At 44.2% G+C, this 21,739-nt stretch overlaps 2 protein-coding genes across 7 annotated transcripts; both read right to left on the bottom strand.

Annotated features, from left to right (window-relative positions):
• Positions 1 to 22: 22 nt before the first annotated feature.
• ccdc180 (coiled-coil domain containing 180) lies at positions 23 to 6,898 on the bottom strand. 3 transcript variants are annotated; one of them, XM_084025534.1, is made up of 8 exons: positions 6,757 to 6,898; positions 6,064 to 6,134; positions 5,922 to 5,977; positions 5,665 to 5,774; positions 1,900 to 2,037; positions 1,211 to 1,321; positions 953 to 1,048; positions 23 to 234 (listed from the first exon to the last, which is right to left on the bottom strand). In XM_084025534.1, the coding sequence occupies exons 1-8, from the start codon at positions 6,814 to 6,816 to the stop codon at positions 43 to 45; spliced, it is 834 nt and encodes a 277-aa protein (XP_083881660.1). In that variant the 5' UTR covers positions 6,817 to 6,898; the 3' UTR covers positions 23 to 42. The 3 variants fall into 3 exon arrangements, with proteins under 3 accessions (XP_083881660.1, XP_083881661.1, XP_083881662.1); XM_084025535.1 differs by having other exon boundaries at positions 5,922 to 5,974; XM_084025536.1 differs by lacking the exon at positions 1,900 to 2,037.
• A 299-nt stretch (positions 6,899 to 7,197) lies between these two features.
• On the bottom strand, positions 7,198 to 21,298 carry card9 (caspase recruitment domain family, member 9). Of its 4 annotated transcripts, XM_084025525.1 has the most exons (15): positions 21,191 to 21,284; positions 21,004 to 21,013; positions 19,915 to 20,038; positions 18,555 to 18,624; positions 13,439 to 13,576; positions 12,599 to 12,717; positions 12,310 to 12,516; positions 12,146 to 12,229; positions 11,847 to 12,056; positions 11,568 to 11,693; positions 11,295 to 11,483; positions 11,057 to 11,111; positions 8,268 to 8,398; positions 7,576 to 7,634; positions 7,198 to 7,499 (listed from the first exon to the last, which is right to left on the bottom strand). In XM_084025525.1, exons 3-15 carry the CDS (start codon positions 20,026 to 20,028, stop codon positions 7,406 to 7,408), a joined length of 1,596 nt encoding a protein of 531 aa, XP_083881651.1. In that variant the 5' UTR covers positions 20,029 to 20,038; positions 21,004 to 21,013; positions 21,191 to 21,284; the 3' UTR covers positions 7,198 to 7,405. The 4 variants fall into 4 exon arrangements, with proteins under 4 accessions (XP_083881651.1, XP_083881649.1, XP_083881652.1 ...); XM_084025523.1 differs by lacking the exon at positions 21,004 to 21,013 and having other exon boundaries at positions 19,915 to 20,032; positions 21,195 to 21,298; XM_084025526.1 differs by lacking the exon at positions 21,004 to 21,013 and having other exon boundaries at positions 8,268 to 8,395; positions 19,915 to 20,032; positions 21,195 to 21,298.
• Between the last annotated feature and the right edge of the window lie 441 nt (positions 21,299 to 21,739).

The raw sequence follows: 21,739 nt of genomic DNA, 5'->3' as shown, positions 1-21,739 counted from the left end.
TGGGAGAGCTGAAGGACAACTACGAGACGCTTTAACGTGCTGCTATGCGTCTCCCATAGCAACAGGGCTCCTCCAATCATCTATAGTCTCAGTGACCCTGCTCCCCGTCCAGCACTTCAAGTTGTCCTCCCAGTCCCGACGGAGGAGGTTCTCCTGCTGCAGGGTCTCCTCCTGGAGGACCAGCAGCAGACGAGCCACGCTGCGACGGTTCGCCAGGAGAGACTGGTTCAACATCTGTGACACAGAGAAGAACCTGGGTTCAACATCTGAGACAGAGAAAAACTGGGGTTCATCATCTGAGACAGAAGAACTGGGGTTTAACATCTGTCACACATCGAAGAACTTGGGTTCAACATCTGAGACAGAGAAGAACTGGGGTTCAACATCTGTCACACAAGAACTGGGGTTCATCATCTAAGACACAGAGAAGAACTTGGGTTCAACATCTGAGACAGAGAAGAACTGGGGTTCAACATCTGTCACACAGAGAAGAACTGGGGTTCATCATCCGAGACACAGAAGAAGTGATGTACAATATCTGAGACACAGACAGAAGAAGTGGGGTTCAACATCTGAGACACAGAAGAAGTGAGGTTCAACCTCTGAGACACAGACAGAGAAGTGAGGTTCAACATCTGAGGCACAGACAGAGAAGTGAGGTTCAACATCTGAGACACAGAGAAGTGAGGTTCACCACCTGTGAGACACAAACAGAAGAACTGGGGTTTAACATCTGAGACACAGACAGAGAAGAACTAGGGTTCAACATCTGAAACACAGACAGAGAAGAACTAGGGTTCAACATCTGAGACATAGACAGAGAAGAAGGGAGATTGTCAGCATGTGGATGTGAGAGGTCAGGGTTCTGGCATTAGAGATCGGTGGTCCGGGATCAGGGTTTGGATGTCGAAGGTCAGGTTTCAGGGGTCGTAGTCAGAGGTCAAGGCGTTACCATGGCCTCGGTGTGGATCAGTCTCCAGAGGTCAGGTGGAGACAGGAAGCTGATGTTCTCCAGCAGCCGGACGTACTTCCTGAGAACGACTCGGATCTACACAAACCGAAACATGAAACACGTTCCAGACTCCCACAGAGACTTGTTTATCATTTATATACACAAGAACTACAAATCCATGAAGAACTACGAATCAATGAAGAACTACAAATCCAAGATGGATAAAGACTCATGGGCTCCATAAAGAAGAACTCTGACCTTGACGGTTCGTTGAGTCTCGGATTCGATCAGTTTGCGGTTCAGCTCCCTGATCTGAGTCTTCCTCAGCTCCCCCTCCTCCTGCACCTCCTCCCAGAGAACACAGACCTCCTTGATAGACAAAGTAACACTTTTCATTGAACCTCTCTCCATCTCCACTGGTCCAGATCCCTCACTGAGGGACTCAAACAGCTTTCCCCATCCGGGCCCGTGTGTTGTGGACTTGGAGAAGGTTTACGGCTTGTGGGGGGTTCGTCGCTTATAAACCTGGCATAATGCATACTTTCTTTTTGTATAAGGTGAATGTCTCATTGTGCATTGTTCCTATCTCAAAATAAATTACAAATTGAATCCAATTAGGGTTCACCAATCCTCGTTGTGATTTTCATGGACAGGATGTGGAGGTCGGGAGCAGGAGAGTTACTGGATGCTGGGGTTGGGTTGTGTCTAAGACCTGAAGATAGGGGGGGCTGTGGCTCAGAGGTAGAGCAGGTGCTACCCCAATCGGAAGGTCTGGGGACAGGAACATCTGGACTGCCCTGCTAAACCTGCACCCACACATAGTGACCCCAGAAAACCTGAACTACATCCTCAACAGATGGAGTGCTTTAAGGAGTCCAGGTCCACATGTGCTCAAAGGCTACGTTTAGTAGAACAGCTACTTGATGAACCTGGAGGTTAGATTGTACCTGCACACTGGCAGGGTCCAGGTGGTCCTGCTGGTCCAGGTGGACCATTCTGTCCTTCAGGGTGTTCAATCTTAGGTCTACGTCCTGCAGAAAGGACAGGACCTCCAGACTCACGGTCCTCACCTGAGTGTCACACACCTGAAGTCACAAGAGGGTGTAGTATATCAGTGTGTATACGACCTAGGATGTAGTATATCAGTATACTACCTAGGGTGTAGTATAACATCGTGTTTACTACCTAGGGTGTAGTATATCAGTATGTATACTACCTAGGGTGTAGTATATTAGCGTGTATAGTACCTAGGGTGTAGTATATCAGCGTGTATACTACCTAGGGTGTAGTTACTACACCCTAGGTAGACTACTACACCAGTGGTCCCCAAACTACGGCCCGCGGGCCGGATACGGCCCGCCTCCACATTTGGCCCGGCCCCCTGAACAATACCAGAGATGCATTTTGATTTTTTTTTTCATATACAGTGCAGTCATGCACTGTATGGGCCCTAGTTTCGTAGACCAGCGCAGGGCGGCGCAGGGTGGCGCAGCCGGCGCAGTGCAAGTTTCGACCCGCGCAGCCTTGCGCACAGTCAGTTTGGCAGTTTGGTGGATCGCCTGCGCCAAGATGGGTGTGGCGGCGCAGCAGGGGGAGGCGTCACAGATTCAGCTTGGCGTAGCGGAAGTTTCGTGGCAAAAAGCCTCGCCGAGACTGCGCTGAAAGCTCGCCAGCTCCGACCTGGTCTACTTTCGGCGCAAGGCGCAAATAAAGTCCATTCATTCAATGCGAATCACAGCTGGCGGATCGGAAGTTTGGCTGACGGCGCGCAGTGCGCACACGTCACCGAGACCTCACAGGCAGGTTTCCACAGTTCCAGGCACATTTAAATGCAATAAATAATCACAACAAACACTATTTAATGCAACTAATTGAATCAACACGTGAATTTATATCTATATAGATTGTCCCGTCACATCTGACGTCAGATCAAAGGCGGATGGCACGCGTAACGGCAACTCAGCCTCTCGGACCAAAACATCTCCCTCTCTCTCTCTCCTGTTTTTTATAATATGGGCATTGTTATTATTATGATACGCGCGCACAGCGCGTGATGCGCGTGGTGGGAGCGGCGGCGCTGCTTCTGTCATCGGGTTGTCAAGTGACGGATCTTGCACTGAACCTCCCCTAACGCATTAAAGGAGAGGAGAGGAGCTCATTTGATTGGTGAAGATCTGAATCGGCTGTATTAATCCCAGTCCACGCCTCGTCTCCTCCTCGTCTCCCACTCACGCCTTCTTCTCCTCCCTCTTTCCCACTTGCGCCGGTGGGCGAGACGGGAGGTGTGCCTGCGCGAGCCTGCGCGGTGCACGAAACTTGCAAAGTCCAGGCGAACCCAGAGAGGGTTATTTGATTATTATTTATTTTATTAATAGTGTTATTATTTATTTCCTGACTTTTTTCTGTGAAGAACCCAGAGAGGGTTATTTGGTTATGTGTGGCTTTCTGGAAAACAATACATTTTTACGTTTAGGCACCCCTGCGATCGTCAAACTTTTTCTGTTACAAACTGACCCCGGCCCCCTATCAGAGAAGGGAAAAGTTATGTGGCCCTCACAGGAAAAAGTTTGGGGACCCCTGACCTAGGATGTAGTATATCAGCGTGTAGTATATCAGTGTAAATACTACCTACTACCTAGGATGTAGTATATCAGCGTGTATACTACCTAGGGTGTAGTATATCAGTATGCATACTAACTAGGGTGTAGTATATCAGTATGCATACTAACTAGGGTGTAGTTTATCAGCGTGTATACTACCTAGGGTGAAGTATATCAGTATGTATACTAACTAGGGTGTAATATATCAGCATGTATACTACCTAGGATGTAGTATATCAGCGTGTATACTACCTAGGGTGAAGTATATCAGTATGTATACTAACTAGGGTGTAGTATATCAGTATGTATACTACCTAGGATGAAGTATATCAGTGTATATACTACCTATTACCTAGGATGTAGTATATCAGCGTGTATACTAACTAGGATGTAGTATATCAGCATGTATGCTACCTAGGATGTAGTATATCAGCATGTATACTACCTAGGGTGTAGTATATCAGCGTGTATACTACCTAGGGTGAAGTATATCAGTATGTATACTAACTAGGGTGTAGTATATCAGTATGTATACTACCTAGGATGAAGTATATCAGTGTATATACTACCTACTACCTAGGATGTAGTATATCAGCGTGTATACTAACTAGGATGTAGTATATTAGTATATATACTACCTAGGATGTAGTATATCAGCATGTATACTACCTAGGGTGTAGTATATCAGCATGTATACTACCTAGGCTGTAGTATATCAGTGTGTATACTACCTAGGATGTAGAACATCAGTATGTATACCACCTAGGATGTAGTATATCAGCGTGTATACTACCTAGGATGTAGTATATCAGTATATATACTACCTAGGATGTAGTATATCAGTGTATATACTACCTTCTACCTAGGATGTAGTATATCAGTGTGTTTACTACCTAGGATGTAGTATATCAGTGAGTATACTACCCAAGATGTAGTATCAGTGTGTATACTACCTAGGATGTAGTATAACAGTGTGTATACTACCAAGGGTGTAGTATATCAGCATGTATACTACCTACTACCTAGGATGTAGTATATCAGTATGTATACTACCTAGGATGTAGTCTATCAGCGTGTATACTACCTAGGATGTAGTATATCAGTATGTATACCACCTAGGATGTAGTATATCAGTGTATATACTACCTACTACCTAGGATGTAGTATATCAGCGTGTATACTACCTAGGGTGTAGTATATCAGTATGCATACTAACTAGGGTGTAGTTTATCAGCGTGTATACTACCTAGGGTGAAGTATATCAGTATGTATACTAACTAGGGTGTAATATATCAGCATGTATACTACCTAGGATGTAGTATATCAGCGTGTATACTACCTAGGGTGAAGTATATCAGTATGTATACTAACTAGGGTGTAGTATATCAGTGTATATACTACCTACTACCTAGGATGTAGTATATCAGCGTGTATACTACCTAGGGTGTAGTATATCAGTATGTATACTAACTAGGGTGTAGTATATCAGTGTATATACTACCTACTACCTAGGATGTAGTATATCAGTATGTATACCACCTAGGATGTAGTATATCAGTGTATATACTACCTACTACCTAGGATGTAGTATATCAGCGTGTATACTACCTAGGGTGTAGTATATCAGTATGCATACTAACTAGGGTGTAGTTTATCAGCGTGTATACTACCTAGGATGTAGTATATCAGTATGTATACCACCTAGGATGTAGTATATCAGCGTGTATACTACCTAGGATGTTGTATATCAGTGAGTATACTACCCAAGATGTAAATATATCAGCGTGTATACTACCTAGGGTGTAGTATATCAGTATGTATACTACATAGGATGTAGTATATCAGTATATATACTGCCTAGGGTGGAGTATATCAGCATGTATACTACCTAGGGTGTAGTATATCAGTGTGTATACTACCTAGGATGTAGTATATCAGTATGTATACTACCTACTACCTAGGATGTAGTATATCAGTATGTATACTACCTAGGATGTAGTCTATCAGCGTGTATACTACCTAGGATGTAGTATATCAGTATGTATACCACCTAGGATGTAGTATATCAGTGTGTATGCTACCTAGGATGTAGTATATCAGTATGTATGCTACCTCACAGAGGTGTTTCAGTTCTGTCTCCAGCTGTTTCAGAGCTTCTTTGTGTTTTTTCTTTTTTTCCTCCATCAGTCGTGCGATGATGTCAGAGCTTAGGCGATCGACCACTGACAGAGAGAGGGGGGGGGGGGGGGGGGGGGGGGGGGTTTCTTTAATTCTCCATTCAGGTCTTTTGTGATTCTGTTTCCACAGAAACGACTTTCCTATTAGAATAATTATATATTTCATGATAAATATAATGATGAGGTACAAACCCACAGAGTCAGGAAGTCTGCTGACATCATCAGCATCATCCAGCTGCTGCTTCCTGCTGGGCAGGCAGACAGACAGACATGTTAAATATGTTATGAACTATGATCTGTCTATCTGTCTCTCTTCATATAACTGTCTGTCTACCTGTCCTCAGCAGACAGACAGTCTGTCCTTGTGTCTCTGCGTCCTGTCAGCAGAGATCTGGACCCATGGACCTGCAGAACACAAACAGCATCAGGGACCAGGAACAGGGACCAGTACAGTAACAGGGACCAGGAACAGGGACCAGTACAGTAACAGGAACCAGGAACAGGGACCAGGAACAACCACCGGACAGACAGGAAGTATCAGGTATTAAGACGTTAAGACTAGAACCCCAGAACACAAAGCCCTGGTACTCTGATCCGGATCACAACACACATAACAACCCACATCCTCTTTAAACACGCTGAGTCGGGCTGTGGTGGACCCACTGACAGGAGGTGAGTCCTGCTCAGTCCAGTCCTCACTGAAGAAGCCGCCATGATGAGAGCCGTTAGAATCCTCTACATGCAAAGTAAAGGATCTCCAATGATCCTTTCAGATCTCCTTTAGGATACAACCTTCCTTTACCAAAGGAAAGGAGATCACGCCGACCCACAACTCCCTGAAAGTCGGATTCTCTGAGCACCGCGGTCTCTTTTCCTAAATCCTTTTGAGTTCTCCTATCACCTTTCCTTGAGCCCGTGACGTTTTCCCCAGAGGTCAAGGGATCGGAGTTAGGAATCGGAGTTAGGACCGATTTTTTTGACTATTCGACTGCAGCCCCGATTAAAACACACGTCACGTAAGACCGACCTGAGCGCCACGCAGCTTCCGGTGGAGCTTCCCGCTCCGGACGATTCCGCTGTCACACATGACGACGGTGAGAGTCCGGTTCTCAGACCGGGCCGGAGGCGTGAGTAAATCCGTTAAATTGTCGGGAGAACGGCGTCATCCGGCCGGCGTGTGCGTCTCTCCCTCACCATGGCAACGCGTGAGCGACGCTGCGTTCACGGTCCGCTGAGAAAAGTCGTACAACCTTATCATCCGGTCTCTGTAAACGGCTTCGAGGAACTGTAGACCCAGGCTGCGTTCCAGAAAGAGAGTGGTTGCAGTCGAATAGTCAAAGAATGAGGTCCTACCTCCTATTCCTAACTCATTTTCCTATTTGATGCATCGATGATATGATAATATAATATATAAATGCCAGGCAGAGACATGAATGGATGAAATGATGGAAATTAATAATGATGAAACAACATTTTATTATTTTCTTTATTGATCAAAATGATGATAAGCGACGTGGATATATTTACGTTCTTCGTCACACAGAGATTATGTGATGAGGGTTATGTTTATTTTCCATATTCTAGATTCATAACCAGAACAACTGGTTGTTCAATAAAAATGATTAAAACTGAAAAACCAAAACAGTTCAGACTCTGAATGTTCCAGCAGCTGGACTTTAGTCAGAGTCGGTGATGTCACTGCCGCTGCTGTCGTCAAGGTTACCGGCCGTCAACTCCTTACAGATGAGCTTCGACCTGAGGGCTCGCTTTCTGTTGCCATGGAAACAAGAACAGCTCAGACAGACGCTCAGTTTGATCAATCAAGTTCTGGAGAATTCTGTCTGACCTGCGGTAAAAGAAGTTGGGTTGACCTCTGGAGGTGAGACAGCCGTCTGTTTCCTCGTCCTACAGGCAGACAAACAGACAGGCAGACAGACAGGCAGGCAGACAGACAGACAGGCAGACAAACAGACAGGCAGGCAGGCAGACAGACAGACAAACAGACAGGCAGGCAGGCAGACAGACAGACAGACAGACAGGCAGGCAGGCAGACAGACAGACAGACAGACAGGCAGACAAACAGGCAGGCAGACAGGCAGGCAGGCAGGCAGACAGACAGGCAGGCAGACAGACAGACAGACAGGCAGACAGACAGACAGACAGACAGACAGACAGACAGGCAGACAAACAGGCAGGCAGACAGACAGACAGGCAGACAAACAGGCAGGCAGACAGACAGACAGACAGACAGGCAGGCAGACAGACAGGCAGGCAGACAGGCAGGCAGACAGACAGACAAGGACTTCATGTTTACAGAACATCTTTCTACTTATTTCAAACTAGCAACTAACCATTTGATGAAGTTGGTTATTATTGTTATTCATTATTAATCATTATTATTAATCATTGTTGTTATTATTATTCATAATAATAACAATGTATTATGATTAATCATTATTAATCATTATTATTACTTATACGTTTCTGGTGATTACATTTGTGCGAAAAAGAGAATGAGACCAGCCCCAGGTAAATTACCCATGATGCAGCAGTGGTGGGCTTCTGTTCCGACTCTGTGGTGCCTCCTGCAGGAGAGTCGTGTTGCTGCAGCACTGCAGCGTCCTCGTTCTCCCCTGACATCCCACTGCACATCTCCTCACTGCTGCCTGCTACCACAAGGTCACACAAGGTCACACAAGGTCACACAGGGTCACACAGGGTCACACAGGGTCACACAAGGTCACACAGGGTAACACAGTGTCACACAAGAGCTGTGTTCGAAATCGCCCCCTATCACGGATGTAGTGCACTATATAGTGTGTTCGCCATTTTGTAGTGTTGTTCGAATTCTCCGTGGCTGATTTCATCCACTATGTAGTGGACGACAAAATACCCACAATGCACCGCAAAATTGAGTGAACAAGCGATGTACACTACATTGTGCTCCCGTATCCCACAATGCAATGCTGCCGTGGTTTGTCAGAGGAGAAGAAGGCAATGGCCGCCGCACCAAACGCCGCTTTTGTCTACAAATGTAAGTAACGTTAGAATGTACACATTTCATGCGTGTAATACTTTAGTGGCGTAGTTTTTATGCCAGTAGTTTTAAAACGAGCCGATTTCTTGGTGGAGAAGCATCCTGTTTGTTGTTTGTATCTGCTAGCTAACGTTAACACTAAGCTAACGCTAAAGCTAACGCTAGTAGCAGACAGCCGCTCACATCTGATCATAACGTTTGTTCTCTTTTCCCAATTGGCGGTGTGTTAGAAAAATATATGCTTTTCTGTTTCTTGTTTCAAGGGACTGATGAGGATGTGGAAACACTAATTAAAATGCGAATGAAGCACAACGAGCTGTTCTCAGGCCGACGAAATGCGGCTCTGCATGGATGGGAGTAAGCAAACAAATTTGAGTGATAGCATCATTTTGTTCCATACTGAATTTTACAATTTTGTGAACTTATTATAGTCTTAAACTCTGATTACCTGTGATTACCTCTGATTACAATCTGTGCTATATGCTCATGTAAAGCGCCTTGGGTATTTTGAAAGGCGCTATATGAATAAGTTATTATTATTATTGTTATTCTCACAGTGGTTTTTTGTATTTTGTTTTACAGTTACTGACATCTCCAGCTCCTTCAAGGATTCCCTTGGGCGGGGAAGACTGTTCACCTGATTCCCGTTTTTCCTGATTCTAACCCTTTGGCATATTCTTTAATAAATACATTTTTGTAGAGTTCATATTTGTCATTCCTGATTGAAACATTAAATTTATCATTTTTAGTGTTTAAGGGTATAGAAATAAGGACTGCCACAGGTATTTCCAGTTAATTAACCAGATGATTACCTATTTCATTATTTTATGTTGTTGTTGCTGCAATTACTTGAACTGATTTATCAAAAAATGATAACCTTGGTGAGTTATGTAATAACTGGTTGCGCAGTAAGTCATTGAAATTAAGTTAATGTGTAAAAGTTTAATGTAAGTTTAAAGAAAACAGACATTTTTGCCATGATTGTCTTTCACGTTGGGGTCCTCAGCAAAACAATGAAAAGCTTAGTTTTTTATGTGTTAATTATAATGGCAATATAAAGTTATATTACTATAATTGAGTTAAGGTAAGTAGAGTTTTTAAATGAATATCAAAGACATTTTAATTTCATTTGGTAGTCATTCACTAAATCATGGGTTCAATCATAGGGTTTCCCCATATCAGTTAGCATGTTAGCTAAGATTTATTTTGGTATTTACCTGTTGACGTCGGCGAATCAATAAATAGCGCCGTAAACGCCTAAGACGCCGTTCCCTTCGCCTCCGTCGGTGCCTGAGAACCAGGAGTTGGGCGAGCAGCATCAAAACAACAACGGGTACCATTTTTTCATAGAATAAACAACTTTTTTAAGAAAGTAGCCGATACACAAGTAGCCGATAGCTACGAGCTAAATAGCTACTGACCACTAGCTACTTAGCTACGAGCTAAATAGCTACTGACCACTAGCGTTAGTTCGCACGCGCTACGTATCTTACAGCTTGTGCGCAACCCTGAGCATTTACAGCTCATGACGAGGACACAAAACAGTAGCTGACAAAACCAAACTCAACAGTTTATTGACCAAGAAACACAACCGCCATGAAGAATCACATCTTTATACCGTCAGGTATGTTTACATGATGCTCGGCGCGCCCACTCACGTCACATGAGTATCTGGCGCATCTGCTGACGTAACCACGTTCAGAAAATGACCCGTGTAGTGTCCGAATTCTCCTCCCGTCGTACATGATGTAGTGCACTATATCATATACACGATGTAGGGGATAGGGAGTGAGTGAATGAGTGAATGATTTCGAACACAGCTAAGGTCACACAGGGTCACACAAGGTCACACAGGGTAACACAGGGTCACACAAGGTCACACAGGGTCACACAAGGTCACACAAGGTCACACAGGGTCACACAGGGTAACTCAGGGTCACAAGGTCAAACAAGGTCACACAGGGTCACACAGGGTCACACAAGGTCACACAAGGTCACACAAGGTCACACAGGGTAACACAGGGTCACACAGGGTCACACAAGGTCACACAAGGTCACATGATTACAGGGAAATATCCTGATGCTCAAAAAGTTGTTCTGGAAGAGTCTCCGTCTCCCTGCTGCAGTACCACTCTCCCCCTGAACTGGTACTGATGGGCAGTGGGGGCGCTGTTTCACAGTCTTATTAAACGCTGTTTAATGTGAAATCTGGTTGTAAATATGAAGTCAAACATCAAAGGGTGTCCGAAACATGTTTAATTCATAACAAAACTCAGGTCACATGACTCACCTTTAGCAGCGGTGTCTTTCAGCTCTTCCTCCTCGCTGCTCACACTCCTTTCACCCTGAGGGAGAGAGAGAGATCATCACCTCCTTCACCTCCATCACCTCCTTCACCTCCTTCACCTCCTTCACCTCCATCATGTCCTTCACCTCCATCACCTCCTTCACCTCCTTCACCTCCATCACCTCCTTCACCTCCATCACCTCCTTCACCTCCATCATGTCCTTCACCTCCTCACACTCACCTGGTGAGTGTTGCAGGTGAGTCTGCGGAGGCGTGTCCTCAGCTGTAGCTCCTCCCCCTGTGACCTCAGCAGGAGGAGCTCCAGTCTATCAGATTGCTCGGTGAGCTGTCTGACCTGCTCCCTGTACTGATCCTTCTCCTGCAGGAGCAGCCGCACCTCCTCCTGCAGCTCCGTCCGTGACGACAGAGCCTGGAGCACCAATCAGAGGGCTGACATTCATGACATAATCATCCATAACATGGCACCTCCTCTCCTCCTTCTCCGCCTCCTCACCTTCTCTCTCTCTTTGATCACCTCCTGCAGCTGTCTGATGGTCTGTTTGTTGCGTTGTCGGTACATCCTTGCGTCTCCTTTCAGCTGAGCCGACAGCAGCTCCTGCTCCTCCTTCTCCTCCTCGCTCTGAAACAAATACAAACATTTTATTGTGAAAAATGTTTTTACTGTTTCAGCTTCATGAACTAGATGTGTATGTTGTTTATTTATTTTATTATAATGTTTATTTATGTTTTATTCTCCTCCTCCCCTCTTCCTCCTCTTCCTCCTCCTCCTCACCCTTGCTCTCTGCTCCTCTGCCCTGTGGAGTTCTCTTCTCAGTCTCAACACTGTCGTAGGGAGGTTCATCAGAAGAGGATTTTCCTTCTGCTTCTCCTCTTTTTTCTCCTCCTGCTTCTCCTCCTGCTTCTCCTCCTGCTTCTCCTCCTTGAGCTCCTCCAGTCTGTTGGGGTGGTAGAAGGTCTCGGTGGGCAGAGCCAGACTGGAGCCCTGAAGGACACGATGATGTACCACGTTAATCGGACCCATATCAGGGTGCAGGACCAGGACCCTGCTGATCCAGATGGTGTGTGATGTACCTTCTGTAGCGGTCTCAGCGTTCGTCGCCTCAACAGTTGGGTCTGACTTTCAGCCTGCAGGACGTTGTGTTTCAGACGCTCTACCTGCACACACACACACACACACAGGTCAGGTTCAGCTCTCTGTGGGGCTCAGAGGTGAACGGACCACCACATCTCCAGACCTCTATCTGCAGGTCCCGGTTGGCCAGCAGGGCGGCGCTCTTCTCCTGGCCCAGCGCATTGATGTCGGCCATCAGGCTGTAGTTGTGCTGGCGGAGCTGCTTCACCTCCTCCGTCAGACGCTCGCGCTCCTCCCGGATCTTCTGCACGCGCTCCGTCATCTTCCTCAGCTCGCGGTCCCTCAGCTGCTGCTGCCGGGACCAGACCTCCTGGGCCAACAACAGAACCAGGACAGGGTCAGCAGGGTCTCTGCGGCCTACGTTTCCAACTCTTCCTTAGCAACAGGCCCACCTGTTCCTTAGCAACAGAGCAGGCCTGCTGACGACGCCTCCTCTCCTCCTGCAACGCCCTCTGCAGGCGGCCCAGCTCGGACATCAGGAACTGAGTCAGACCAGATTCACCTGCTGTGTCTACACAGACAGACAGGTTACAACCAGACAGGTAACAGTCAGACAGCTAAACAATCAGATAGGTAACAGTCAGACAGGTAACAGTCAGACAGCTAAACAATCAGATAGGTAACAGTCAGACAGGTAACAGTCAGACAGGTAACAGTCAGACAGCTAAACAATCAGATAGGTAACAGTCAGACAGGTAACAGTCAGACAGGTAACAGTCAGACAGCTAAACAATCAGATAGGTAACAGTCAGACAGGTAACAGTCAGACAGGTAACAGTCAGACATCTAAGCAAACAGATAGGTAACAGTCAGACAGGTAACAGTCAGACAGGTAACAGTCAGACATCTAAGCAAACAGATAGGTAACAGTCAGACAGGTAACAGTCAGACAGGTAACAGTCAGACAGCTAAACAATCAGATAGGTAACAGTCAGACAGGTAACAGTCAGACAGCTAAACAATCAGATAGGTAACAGTCAGAAAGACAGGTAACAGTCAGACAGGTAACAGTCAGACAGCTAAACAATCAGATAGGTAACAGTCAGACAGCTAAACAATCAGACAGGTAAACAGTCGGACAGGTAACAGTCAGACAGACAGGTAAACAGTCAGACAGGTAAATGTCAGACAAGTAACAGTCAGACAGGTAAACACTCACACAGACAGGTTACAGAAAGTCAGGTAAACAGAGAGTCAGACAGGTAAACACTCAGACAGACAGGTAGAGAGACCGATGAGGATGCTGAAGGTCTTGTTGGGATCCTTTCCGGTGATCCGTCGGTACAGTTCGGGGTAATCCAGCTCCAGACTCTCCAGGAAGGCTGTGTAACCTTTGACGCCTGTCCTCTGCAGGATGTCCAGCAGGGCTCCTGAAGAGGTCAAAGGTCAGGGCCTGTACTACTCAGCGAGTTCAACATACCAGGGTATCTTTCAGAGATCCAGCTTAAGTAACCCTAACAAAGGCAATCGGAGATAAGCGGTCACACGAAGCTGGTTATCAACTCGTTAACTCAACCCAGGGTTTACCTGTCCAGCTATGAGCGCGTGCACATGAAAGAGGCGGCGTTTGCAGCATTTGACCAATCACAAACATGGATCAGTCTACGGCAGCGGAGCGGCGTATTTCACGTACGAGGAGCGAACCATAATCTTACAGAAATACGAAGAAGTTAAACATATAATGCAGGCAAAAGGCAACAGTTTCATCTGCCAAATGCAGGAAGGACAGCTGGCAAAAACCCACCGACTGTGTGAATGCGGAAGTCGTATTAATAGTATTAGTAGTATAATATGACTGCCCCATCATAAGGACACTAGTAGATCTGACTGATTAAATGATAATCTTAACTTCGCTGATAGCTTAGTGGTAGAGTTACCCCCCCGTGTTACGAGGCTCCTTGCAGCGGCCCCGGTTCGAATCCGCCCTGCGGCTGTCTTTTAAATCATGTCGTCACTCTTTCTTTAGTCCCTTTAACTCTTATGATGTCCTTCAGCAATAAAAGGCCAAACATATAACTTTAAAATAATGAATGTGTTGCTTGGATGTAATCTTATAACGTGGTTTATGACAATATCAGCCTCATTCTTTCAGCTGCAATCCCGGCGGTGTAAAACGGACATAATTCAAAGTGGTCAGTAGGCTGTACGCTGACACAGAAAAGTCTTTCCCTCCGATGAGAATCTGGATCTCTCATATAAAACATCGTCAGGGACAGAAAAAGGGTTTTGCCGGTCTCTGTACACTCTATAGTTCTCCTACGAGACCCTCTCACGATCCACCGAGCTTCTTTTTTTTATATCCGCGCACCAAGACAGCTGATTGGTCAGTCGGCGGTGTGTTTCTCCACGTTGATCTCTTATCAGGAACATAACCTGCTCCGGAGCAGGTTAGCTCCACAGCGTAAGTTACCATGGCGATCTACCCCGGTAAGAAGTGAACCAGCGTCGTAGGACGGAAAACCCAGAGTTAACGCTTAAGTTACCTCGCTAAGCACAAATCCTGCTTCCTAGTACAGGCCCCAGGATGAAGGTCAAAGGTCAGTGATATGAGTTTAGATGTCAAACACAAAGTTGCAGTGATTCAAAAATAATTTAGTGTCATTCTACACCAAAGTAAACAAGTAAACACAAACAACTCCAGAGGGGTATTCCATCAAACTCGCTAAGTGCAAAGCCGGGCTAATTTCGATAAGCCTCGCTACCTTTAGCGAGAGTTGCGTTCCATCAACGTAACTTGAGGGACTCTCCGCTAAGTAACCATGGGAATTTATCCGACCAAACTAGCCTGCTCCGGGGCAGGCTAACCATCAGGCTTACTTTAGCGGGGGTTTCAGAGAAGTCCGTCTGTCGGAAACAACTGGACCAGCAGAAGGTTCCGCCAAGCCTAGTCCTCGTGATTTCGTCACGTGAAAGACCAAAAATGACCAAAATTACATATATGAAGTACAAACAGACTATATTTTCATCAAGCGTCTAAAAATACACGCTTAAATAATAATAATAATTTAAAAAATATGAATAAATCGTTTATTTCCTGAACACCGACTGGCCATATTATTATCTAAATACATATGTATTTCACATGTTGTTTATCCCCCAGTTGGGTGAGTGGTGATGCACCTCCCCCCCAACCACGGGCAGCCTGGGTTCACATCCCAGCAAGGATGTCTTATGTGTTTTTTTTTTTTTTTGCTTGTATAATTGTCTTTAGATCAGAGAATTAGACCAACATTTTACCTTAACTATGATAAATATGTCACACAATTTCCCCCGAACCCAAATATAACTTGCAAAAACATGAAAGGCATAAAGATGTTATTATTAATAGCATGTTATAGATCCCAATGACAAAGGCATTGCTGCATGCAATTTACAGCCACATAAATTCCTTTCAGGGGAGTTCATTAATAGGTTAATTGAATGTGTTCATTGAATTGTTGAGATAAATGAGTTGGTCAATGTAGATGCATTTACTAGGCCTATCTAAAAAAAAGAGAGAAAGAGAGAGAGAGAGAGAGAGAGAGAGTGAGAGAGAGAGAGAGAGAGAGAGAGAGAGAGAGTGAGTTCCGGCCAAAGAAAGAAGTTTCTCAAACTTCCATAGTCAGGAATTGAACCATGGCCGGCGGCACGTAAAGCCGGCGCGTTACCTCTACACTATCCTCACGTTAGAAAAGTCATAGTCAGTATTATATTAGAACATGTTACTCTTAACGGTACTTCCGTATTTAATCGTTCGGCAATTCTTGCCCAAGCAGCCTCGTGATTTTTATTTATCACTACAGTATTCCCTTTATTGGTTATGATGGGTTTGTACTCCTCATACAGTTCCATTAATATTTTTTGCTCTGGTCTTTTCTGCCATTTTCTCGATGATTCGACATTCACGGTTCTGGTCTGGCTTCATATCCCGTGAACAGCGTAACACAAGACAACGTTAGCCTGGCTTGAATAAGCCTCAACAAGGCGCGGCTGAAATGCGTTAATGGAACGGGTTTAGCCGCAAGTGGAAGTTGGCGTTAGTTCTAACCAGGCTTAACCAGGTAAGCGCCGCTTTAATTAGCGAGTTTGGTGGAATACCCCTCAGGTCAACAAGTAAACACAAACAACTCCACATCAACAAGTAAACAAGTAAACACAAACAACTCCACATCAACAAGTAAACACAAACAACTCCACGTCAACAAGTAAACACAAACAACTCCACATCAACAAGTAAACAAGTAAACACAAACAACTCCACATCAACAAGTAAACACAAACAACTCCACGTCAACAAGTAAACACAAACAACTCCACGTCAACAAGTAAACACAAACAACTCCACATCAACAAGTAAACACAAACAACTCCACATCAACAAGTAAACACAAACAACTCCACATCAACAAGTAAACAAGTAAACACAAACAACTCCACGTCAACAAGTAAACACAAACAACTCCACGTCAACAAGTAAACACAAACAACTCCACATCAACAAGTAAACACAAACAACTCCACATCAACAAGTAAACAAGTAAACACAAACAACTCCACGTCAACAAGTAAACACAAACAACTCCACGTCAACAAGTAAACACAAACAACTCCACATCAACAAGTAAACACAAACAACTCCACGTCAACAAGTAAACACAAACAACTCCACATCAACAAGTAAACAAGTAAACACAAACAACTCCACGTCAACAAGTAAACACAAACAACTCCACGTCAACAAGTAAACACAAACAACTCCACGTCAACAAGTAAACACAAACAACTCCACATCAACAAGTAAACAAGTAAACACAAACAACTCCACATCAACAAGTAAACACAAACAACTCCACATCAACAAGTAAACACAAACAACTCCACATCAACAAGTAAACACAAACAACTCCACATCAACAAGTAAACAAGTAAACACAAACAACTCCACGTCAACAAGTAAACACAAACAACTCCACATCAACAAGTAAACACAAACAACTCCACGTCAACAAGTAAACACAAACAACTCCACATCAACAAGTAAACAAGTAAACACAAACAACTCCACGTCAACAAGTAAACACAAACAACTCCACATCAACAAGTAAACAAGTAAACACAAACAACTCCACGTCAACAAGTAAACACAAACAACTCCACATCAACAAGTAAACAAGTAAACACAAACAACTCCACATCAACAAGTAAACACAAACAACTCCACATCAACAAGTAAACAAGTAAACACAAACAACTCCACGTCAACAAGTAAACACAAACAACTCCACATCAACAAGTAAACAAGTAAACACAAACAACTCCACATCAACAAGTAAACACAAACAACTCCACGTCAACAAGTAAACACAAACAACTCCACGTCAACAAGTAAACACAAACAACTCCACGTCAACAAGTAAACACAAACAACTCCACATCAACAAGTAAACAAGTAAACACAAACAACTCCACATCAACAAGTAAACACAAACAACTCCACATCAACAAGTAAACAAGTAAACACAAACAACTCCACATCAACAAGTAAACAAGTAAACACAAACAACTCCACATCAACAAGTAAACAAGTAAACACAAACAACTCCACGTCAACAAGTAAACACAAACAACTCCACATCAACAAGTAAACAAGTAAACACAAACAACTCCACATCAACAAGTAAACAAGTAAACACAAACAACTCCACGTCAACAAGTAAACACAAACAACTCCACGTCAACAAGTAAACACAAACAACTCCACGTCAACAAGTAAACACAAACAACTCCACATCAACAAGTAAACAAGTAAACACAAACAACTCCACATCAACAAGTAAACAAGTAAACACAAACAACTCCACGTCAACAAGTAAACACAAACAACTCCACATCAACAAGTAAACACAAACAACTCCACATCAACAAGTAAACACAAACAACTCCACATCAACAAGTAAACAAGTAAACACAAACAACTCCACGTCAACAAGTAAACACAAACAACTCCACATCAAAAAGTAAACACAAACAACTCCACATCAACAAGTAAACAAGTAAACACAAACAACTCCACGTCAACAAGTAAACACAAACAACTCCACATCAACAAGTAAACACAAACAACTCCACATCAACAAGTAAACACAAACAACTCCACATCAACAAGTAAACAAGTAAACACAAACAACTCCACGTCAACAAGTAAACACAAACAACTCCACATCAAAAAGTAAACACAAACAACTCCACGTCAACAAGTAAACACAAACAACTCCACATCAACAAGTACACACAAACAACTCCACGTCAACAAGTAAACACAAACAAACACGGTGCTCTGTGATTGGTCCTCCCAGTCGGGATTCTTACCAACTTTCCTCCTCCTGACAACGAGGGCGGGGTCATTGAACAGCTGCTCCTCATCCTCAGCGCTGAGCACCTGACCAGCACACAGACAACCAATCAGAGGCCTGGGGCTTACACTACTCAGTGAGTTCAACAAACCTGGGGCCCGTTGCACAAAACTAGGATTAAGACATCCAGGATAAGTGACTGAGCTGGGACCTGTACTACGAAGTGAGTTCAACATACCAGGGTATGTTTCAGAGATCCAGCTTAAGTAACCCTAACAAAGGCAATCGGAGATAAGCGGTCACACGAAGCTGGTTATCAACTCGTTAACTCAACCCAGGGTTTACCTGTCCAGCTATGAGCGCGTGCACATGAAAGAGGCGGCGTTTGCAGCATTTGACCAATCACAAACATGGATCAGTCTACGGCAGCGGAGCGGCGTATTTCACGTACGAGGAGCGAACCATAATCTTACAGAAATACGAAGAAGTTAAACATATAATACAGGCTAAAAGCAACAGTGTCATCTGCCAAATGCAGGAAGGACAGCTGGCAAAACCCTCCTTACTAGTGGTGTAATATATAATATAATATGACGGCCATCATAAGGACACTAGACAGACTGATTACATCAATGTGTTCAGTGGTAGAGTAAGTTACCCCCCATGTACTGAGGGTCTTTGCAGCGGGCCTGCTTTGAATCCGCCCTTCGGCCTTCTTTTAAATCATGTCGTCGCTCTCTCTCATCCCTTTAACTCTTATGATGTCCTTCCGCAATAAAAGGCCAAAAACATAACTAAAAAAATAATGAATTTGTTGCTTGGATGTATTCTTATAACGTGGTTTATGACAATATCAGCCTCATTCTTTCAGCTGCAATCCCGGCGGTGTAAAACGGACTTGGGAGCAAATCAAATAAATATAAAAACATAATTCATAGTGGTCAGTAGGCTGTACGCTGACACGGAAAAGTCTTTCCCTCTGATGAGAATCTGTATCTCTCATATAAAACATCGTCAGACACAGACAAAAGGGTTTTGCCGGTCTCCGTACACTCTATAGTTCTCCTACGAGACCCTCTCACGATCCACCAAGCTTCTTTTTTTATATCCGCGCACCAAGACAGCTGATTGGTCAGTCGGCGGTGTGTTTCTCCACGTTGATCTCTTATCAGGAACATAACCTGCTCCGGAGCAGGTTAGCTCCACAGCGTAAGTTACCATGGCGATCTACCCCGGTAAGAAGTGAACCAGCGTCGTAGGACGGAAAACCCAGAGTTAACGCTTAAGTTACCTCGCTAAGCACAAATCCTGCTTCGTAGTACAGGCCCCGGATCTGAACCGGGACGTAGCAGCAGGAGGAGGTGGAGGAGGAGTACCTGACACTGGCGGAGGTAGGGAGTGATCCTTGAAGGGTCGATGCTTTTAATGAGTAACATCCTGAAATCATCCAGCTGGAGCCAACAGAGGTCGTCCTCAGCCCCGGGGTCCATAGTACTAGTATACACGAGGAGAATTAGTACACACCATGTCTCCATAGTACTAGTACACACGAGGAGTATTAGTACACACCATGTCTCCATAGTACTAGTACACATGAGGAGTATTAGTACACACCACGTCTCCATAGTACTAGTACACACGAGGAGAATTAGTACACACCACGTCTCCATAGTACTAGTACACACGAGGAGTATTAGTACACAGCATGTCTCCATAGTACTAGTACACACGAGGAGTATTAGTACACACCATGTCTCCATAGTACTAGTACACACGAGGAGTATTAGTACACACCATGTCTCCATAGTACTAGTACACACGAGGAGTATTAGTACACAGCATGTCTCCATAGTACTAGTACACACGAGGAGTATTAGTACACACCATGTCTCCATAGTACTAGTACACACGAGGAGTATTAGTACACACCATGTCTCCATAGTACTAGTACACACGAGGAGTATTAGTACACACCATGTCTCCATAGTACTAGTACACACGAGGAGTATTAGTACACACCATGTCTCCATAGTACTAGTACACACGAGGAGTATTAGTACACACCATGTCTCCATAGTACTAGTACACACGAGGAGTACTAGTGCACACCATGTCTCCATAGTACTAGTACACACGAGGAGTACTAGTACACACGAAGAGTATTAGTACACACGAGGAGTATTAGTACACACCATTTCTCCATAGTACTAGTACACATGAGGAATATAAGTACACACCATGTCTCCATAGTACTAGTACACACTAGGAGTATTAGTACACACCTGCGTCAGTACACACGAGGAGTATTAGTACACACCTTCATCAGTACTTGTACACATGAGGAGTATTAGTACACACCATGTCTCCATAGTACTAGTACGCACTAGGAGTATTAGTATACACCTACATCAGTACTAGTACACACAAGGAGTATTAGTACACACCATGTCTCCATAGTACTAGTACACACTAGGACTATTAGTACACACCTTCATCAGTACTTGTACACACTAGGAGTATTAGTTCACACCATTAGTACCAGTACACACAAGGAGTATAAGTACACACGTCTCCATCAGTACTAGTACACACTAGGAGTATTAGTACACACAACATCTCCTGTACTACCAGACATTTTACTACTGAACGTACTCACCTTCACGTCTCAAACATCAACTACAGGATCCATCTGTCTGTCTCTCTCCCTGTCTGTCTTTCTTTCTCTCTCTCCCTGTCTGTCTGTCTCGTTGTTTTCTCTTCTTCTGTCATTTCTGAGGAAGAAGTTGTTTCTTACACTTCCTATTTTAGGCTCCGCCCTCTCTGACATTTATCTGAATGCACCAATCAGGTCACAGCTGCCTTCAGTTCTATGTTGGAGGTGATATTATTGATCTGCTATTAGCAAGTCAGTGAGACTGATTCTGGATCACTTTTTAAAGCCCACTTAAGATTCTTCATCAACAGAAACAGTCTGAAACTAAATATTTATTAAAGATGAACAACCTTCATGTTTCACTCTGAACGCCTTCAAGTTTCATGTTTATTATTTTACTACATTTATCTGACAACCTTTCACACCATTACAACTCTATATAATCAGCTCATCACTGGGAAATATATATATATATATATTCATATATTTTCTAGAGGTAGAAGTATTCAGATTATTTCCTACACGATATAAATGTACACACATTCAAG

This window comes from Eutrigla gurnardus (assembly GCF_963514095.1).
Source record: "Eutrigla gurnardus genome assembly, chromosome: 13".
Taxonomy (NCBI): domain Eukaryota; kingdom Metazoa; phylum Chordata; class Actinopteri; order Perciformes; family Triglidae; genus Eutrigla; species Eutrigla gurnardus.
Note: the sequence above shows the minus strand (reverse complement) of the source record. Positions and strands in the feature narration are given on the sequence as shown.